The sequence below is a fragment of the Pseudomyrmex gracilis genome, unplaced genomic scaffold (assembly GCF_002006095.1).
Source record: "Pseudomyrmex gracilis isolate BER0280 unplaced genomic scaffold, ASM200609v1 scaffold_686, whole genome shotgun sequence".
Taxonomy (NCBI): Eukaryota; Metazoa; Arthropoda; class Insecta; order Hymenoptera; family Formicidae; genus Pseudomyrmex; species Pseudomyrmex gracilis.
The window spans coordinates 51,079-57,215 of record NW_018021270.1 but is presented as its reverse complement, the minus strand read 5'-3'; the positions used below and the strand labels follow the sequence as shown (position 1 = coordinate 57,215).

Here is a 6,137-nt window from a genome sequence, read left to right as displayed (position 1 = left end):
CCCACCGACGTGCGCCGTTGAGCGGCAACACGTCGAGTCGGGCTCGGTGCAAGAAGCGCCAGTCGGCGAAGCGGGTGAAGCTGCCAGTGCGCATGAAGTGATTGCTCACTCCATGACGCATGGCCACCTCGAACACCTACCCCTGATCCTTTTTGGCGAGCAGTGTGCTCGTATAATACGACGCAATAGCCAGGCGTAGTGCATGGATGACCTGCGCCCGCGCTTCTGGTGGGATGTTCACCAGATTACCCCCCGTGCCCCGACACTCCAGAAGAAGCTCCCGCGTCTCTTCTGCCCACATCCAGCGGATCCGCAGTCTGGAGGACTGCCGTCTACACGCGTTTCGCGCATCCGACCAAAGGGAGCGCTCTCCACCGTCGCGGAACTTTCTCTCGAGCGAGCCCGAGAGAAACGAAGCGATGTCCTGCTCCGTTGGTACTGAACCAATTTGCCGCTTAACCATTCCCCTCAGCGACGACCACGCCAGGTCTTTGACTCCAGCGTCGCCAGCCGTGAGAACACGGAAGACGTGCGCTATCGTCAGGACGTCGGCGAGGTCAGCGAGCAAAAGCAAGCCACATCCCCCTTTGTTAGGAGGGAGGTAGACTACCTCTGCGCTGGCGCGCTGAGGGAGGTTAAGCCACGACTTGGCCAGCCTCTTCATCTGCTTGTCCGCGACCTTTACGAAGCCCTTCTCCACTTTGGCACTCCGCAACAAGAAGTCGAGACGTGGCAGGATGTAAGTAGCCACCATCTCGACTTGCTGCCACGGAACTAGCAAGGAGCGCTCGACGCGCTGCAAGTCCTCCATCATGCCCTGGATCGTAGAATAGGGGTTCTGATCAACAAAAAACCCCGTCGGAATGCCGAGGTGCCTATATCCTTCTCTTTCTGCCAGGCATTGCATCATCTTTCCCTGGATCTCGAAGCGGGTCGGGAGGACGCGATCCAATCTCCCCGCTTGGATGTGCAAACTTGCACACTTTGCGGGGTTGAATCGCAGGCCTACCGACCGCGCTTCGGTTTCCACGACGGTAAGAAGTCGTCGCATCCCCTCTGGAGATTCGGCTACTAGTGCGATATCATCCGCGTACGCTAGTGCGGACCACCGCTCCCTAAGATGGAGTACTCCGCGTTTTCTGCGGTGGCCGCGCGCAGCACGGAATCAATCGCAAAATCGAACACAATGGGGCTTAAGGGGCATCCCTGTTTAACTCCAGAGCGGATGGGGATTGGTGCCGTCCACCCGTCGGACGTGCGCACACATGTTGTGCATCCTGCGTACATGGACCCCCACAAGTTTGTGAGAGACGCAGGCACACCGGACCGAGCTAAAGCTCCCCTGATCGTTGCGTGCGGGACCGATCCAAACGCATTGGATAGATCCAGCCACGCCACGACCAATTCTTTCAGAGATTGTCTCGCGTCTGTCAGGATCTCCTGCAGGACAAAGTTGTGCTTGTAGCACCTTTTGTCCCGCAGGAAACCCTTCTGTACTGGGCTAAGCTTATTATGAAATATCGCCCAGTCCGTCAGACGATCGGCTACGACCGCGGCAAAGAGCTTGGGCGTAGTATCGCCCATAGCGAGAGGGCGCCAATTATCCAGATCATTTTGGTCGCCTTTTTTGTATACCAACACGGTATTGGAGTTCTTCCAGAACGACGGAACAACCTCTAGGCGCAAACAGATGGTAAACAACGCCATGAGAAGACGTGAACCAGGATCAGCTTCACGGAGGTCCTTGTAGGTCAGCCCGTCGGGCCCCGGCGCAGAGTTATTTACTCGCCGGATGCGACGTTTGACCTTTCGCTCCGTGAAGGGATCCGTGAGGAACGACAACTCACCATCCGTCAGAGGCTGGGCTGGTTCCACGGCGTCGGCGCCATCCAGCGGCAAGCCGCCGCGGTATAATTCGGTTAAGTATTGATGGTCCCGCTCCTTCTGCACTTTGCAGAATTCAGGGGGTCCATGGAGCACTTCCCGAAACGCCTTGCGGCGGTTGCCCCTGTATAGCGCCTGTATGCGCGCCGCTTTGCGCACCCAGTTCGCGCGTCTTTTTCCCAGAGTTCCCTGGCGATTTCCTTCCCTATTGGCGCCGTCTCGCTCACCAGGCGCATGTCCAGCTCCTCGACGCGGTCGTTCCAACTCCGCAAGCACTGGACGATTTGCGGGTACGCCGCGTCGATGCCCAGCGTCCGTTGCATCCTTCCCGAAGTAGTTCGCGACGTGCGCCGCGAAGTCCTCCAGGTCCGCAACCGAAGCACCGCCCGCCGCACGCCCAACCAGCGCGTCTCTTTCGACTAGACGCGCGCGCCCGCCCCGCCTCTCAGCGGGAACGGGACGCGGCGCGGGTCGCTGCGGACACGACTGGGGTGGCGCATTGTTGACGGGACCCCGCGGACTCTGCGCATCGGCGGACGCACCGCTGCGGGGCGATCTCGTTGTATCCCGCTCGACACGCCCTATGGTCGTGGGATTTGTATTTACGGGAGAACGCCCCCGGCGGCGGGCACGCTTACATGGTTCAGCGTTCCGGCGCTCGGGGCTCTCGGCTGGCTCGCTCCGATCCTCCACTAATGGGGGACTATTGTCCCAATCCCCCCCGGGCAACGGAAGGGGGGGAAAGTTCGCCGACGTTACGGGTGGCGGGGTACGCGTCGCCCGCGACCCAGACTTTGCCGGAGCTAAAATTGGGGAAATGTCCACGGGGGGTGTGGCGAAGTGTCTTCTTTCCGCTTTTTTCCCGCGACTCACGGTCTATCCACCACCGGTTTGGACCTCTGGTTCCCCACAATCTCTCGCTGGTGGCGTCGACCTTCGATGTTGTTGCTGCTGCTGCTGCCGTTGGTGCTGCTCCACCCCGGGGTGTTCGTGGGGTGGAGTCTTCCTTTTTTTTGTCTGGCCCCACGCACCCTTTCCCATTACAAGGGAGAATCCCTCGCTGTAGGGTGCGGGCGACCAGACTGTTTGTTGCACCACCGGCGGTGACTGACGTCTCGCTGGCAAGAGGGGACTCGGTGTCCTGCGCCCCCCCAGTGAGAGACCTGTTGCCATAATGGGGCTCCCACACGTCGTTGTTGTCACCGTGGTGGTGGTGACGGTCGCGGGTAGCGACGTCCTCGGCACATATTGCTGAAGCAGAGCGGGAGGCACCGACACTCTTACGTCAGAGACGATGTCGTAGGTGGTGTTGATGTTGGAGAGGGCTTGCTGGGTTGTGTCCTTGAAGCTGGGCCGGCCCTTTTGATGGCGGTGGTGGTGGCGCGTGCGCCGGGTTGCCGCGGGTTAACGGAGGTATTACGTTTTGCGGGAGGATTTCTATTAGTGGTCGGGGACGCTGACGACGCGGAAGATGGCGCGGCTCCAGGTTTGCTTGCTAATCTACTCGAGCCCGCCTCCGCATCAACCGGAGGTTGGGGGTGCAATTTTTCAATGTGAAGCTTGACATCCTTCTGCGGGTACCTCGTCTTCCTCCTGTACCTGCAGCATCCACATTTATATTCTATTGTATCCCCCGGGTGGTCTTTTTTCAGGTGTTTGGAGAGGTGAGGCGTGTCCGCGAATGTTCCCGCGCGCACGGACGGACGTAATTGGTCGTTGCCGTGGCAGCGAGGACAAACGACGCGCGCGGAAAGCGGAATCTCTATCACGATTTTCCTATGCTCGGCTTCTAGAGAGAGTTTTTGAACGCTTGGCACAGTGCCTATGCGGATTCGCCTTAAGGTAAGTTTCGGGGTTGTTCCGCTCTGCGTCGCCTCAGTAGGCGACGACAACGCACCTGTCACACGGAATTAACCGATAACAACACAGGTAGAACAAAACAAAAATATAATAAACTAAAATAATAAAATAATAAAATATTTGACAGGTGCGTGCGGATACGACGAGGATGCACGCGTAGAATGTACGCAACGACCTAAAATTCCGAGGTGTTTGCCAGATACGCCTCTGCGCACAAGTGTCACCAGCCGCAATTTTTTAATTAATTTTTAGGGTAAATTTTAGTTTTATTGTTTTAATTTATATATTGTTGGGATCGGGGGGAGCGCGCGATCCCAACTTGCCGTAATTTATCTCTCTTTTCATTATTTATACTGCTATAATTAACAATAATGCTCCCCCTTTGTTTTGCAGGTTATGCGGCCTGGTGACTGTCAGCAGAAGCGTGTAAATGAACAAATATGAAAGTAAGGAACAATTTATTAATAAATTTGGCAGGCACCTATTGCAGGCACTGTGCAATAATTCCCTGTAAAATGATGTTTCAGAGATAGGCGAGTGGATGGAGTACTGCACAGGACAGGAGTTTTACAGCTACACCTAACCTAAGCTGTCAGGGTGCTGCGGTTCAAAATGGCTGCAAATATGTGTTGTTAATAACAATAGTATCAGGAGGTGGGTGGTTGAAGTAAAAATAAAACGTATAAAATATATAAAATGTTATCTCTCCGACCGTAGAACTGCTCTGCATACGGGTAAACTGAATAATAATGTGCAGAGCAATGTATCAAAGAATAAACTAAAATATGTCAAAGAAATAAAAGTAATAAAATATATTTCCACCCACTCTCCCGCAGCAGCAGCACCAAAACCTATATATAAAAAGAAGGAAATAAAGGAAGCCATGTGTAACAATAAGTATTTTTATTTCTTTAAAGTTTTGTCCGTACACGTAACGGACAAAACTCCTGTTGACACAGAGGATGACGCAGCACAATTGGAGACACACAGATAAACACCTGGCAGGCGACACACACGAATAAAAATAAAAAAATATAAAAATAAAATAAATAATACTCGGACGCGCACTAGTTAATAAATAAATAAATAAATAAGTACAATAATATAAAAATAAAAACGCGCACACGCAACAATTAACCTGCCAGGTGTCTCACCACGCCTACCCGGAAAATCACTTTTCCTCGAAGAGACCGAGCAGCCTAATCCTGGAGCCGAAAACTAAAAACAAAACTCACTTTACGAGAAATAAACTGTCCTCTTCTGGACAATGCACAAAACACCTCCCCCGGGCCTCCTGAGTGGTCGCACAACACGAGAAAAAACGCACTCGCGGAAAATGACTTTTTCGAAAAATTGGAATTTTCGAAAATCGCTTTTTTAGGCCCGGTAAGGCCTCATTGGCTCTAAAACAGTTTTATTAAACTGATTTTTGGAACTGTTTTTGAATTAACTAATGCTGGGCCAAGCCCGGCGGCACTGCAAGACCGGGATGACCCGCGACGGAGCCGGAGCAAGCTCCGGGCGTCCGTCCAGTTCCAAAAATCAGTTTAATATTCTGAGACCGCTTTGCGGTCTGTATCAGATATTAAGCTGATAAGAACAGAGTAACTATAGTTTATTTTAACAATTAATGTTCCTCGGGGGGACAAGCTCCCCCGGGGTGGACTACAAAAGATTGTGAGGGCGGCAGTTGCCGCCCACGCTCGCGCGCAAAATATTACAATAAATAAGGCCGGGGACATGGCCCCCCCGGCTAGGAGGCGCAAAAAACTCCGTGAGAGGGGGCACATACTTACCGTTTCTAGTGAGGGGTAAGATGCACCCCCTCATCACGGTTCGGGTGATTGCGATAAAATATCGCCCCAACTAACCGGCTGGGGCGATACTCACAATATGCGCTCAGTAATAGCGATTATACATATGTATAAGCTCCCAGGCCAGGATGCAGTACCATTATCAAATATAAGGGCCTGGGAGCAGCGGCGCGTTTGCAACATCAATAATTTTTCCGGCGTTATTCTGTGGCATGCATAAACAACCAGCAAAAGCAAGAATACTAATAAAGAATATTAATACAGAATAATTAAATAAACGCGGCACACACTCTCGATTAAAATACAAAAGTAAAACGCGACATTCACACTCGGGTAAAATACAATAAAGAAGTTCGCGACATTCACACTTGGGGGCCCGCATAAAATTAGCATAAACGTCAAGAATAAAATAAAACAATAACGAAAAACGCAGTCATAAAAATGAAAATAAAACAAAATAAGTCATAAAATAAAAATAAAAAGAAAATAAAAATGGGCGTGTTCCGTTTGACCACAGTACGATTCGACACCGCTCGATTCGACACAGATTTATTCGACACCAAATTATTCGACACCGTA

General features: G+C 52.1%; 1 protein-coding gene across 1 annotated transcript in view; it reads right to left on the bottom strand.

The window, feature by feature from the left end:
* Positions 1-2,760: 2,760 nt before the first annotated feature.
* The window catches only part of LOC109861321 (swi5-dependent recombination DNA repair protein 1 homolog), a 4,320-nt gene continuing 943 nt past the window's right edge, over positions 2,761-6,137 (bottom strand). Inside the window, exons 2-3 of the mRNA XM_020440907.1 lie at positions 3,169-3,483; positions 2,761-3,025 (exon numbers count right to left, since the gene is read on the bottom strand). Coding sequence (XP_020296496.1) covers positions 2,761-3,025; positions 3,169-3,483 — 580 coding nt within the window. The remainder of the gene's footprint in view (positions 3,026-3,168; positions 3,484-6,137) is intronic.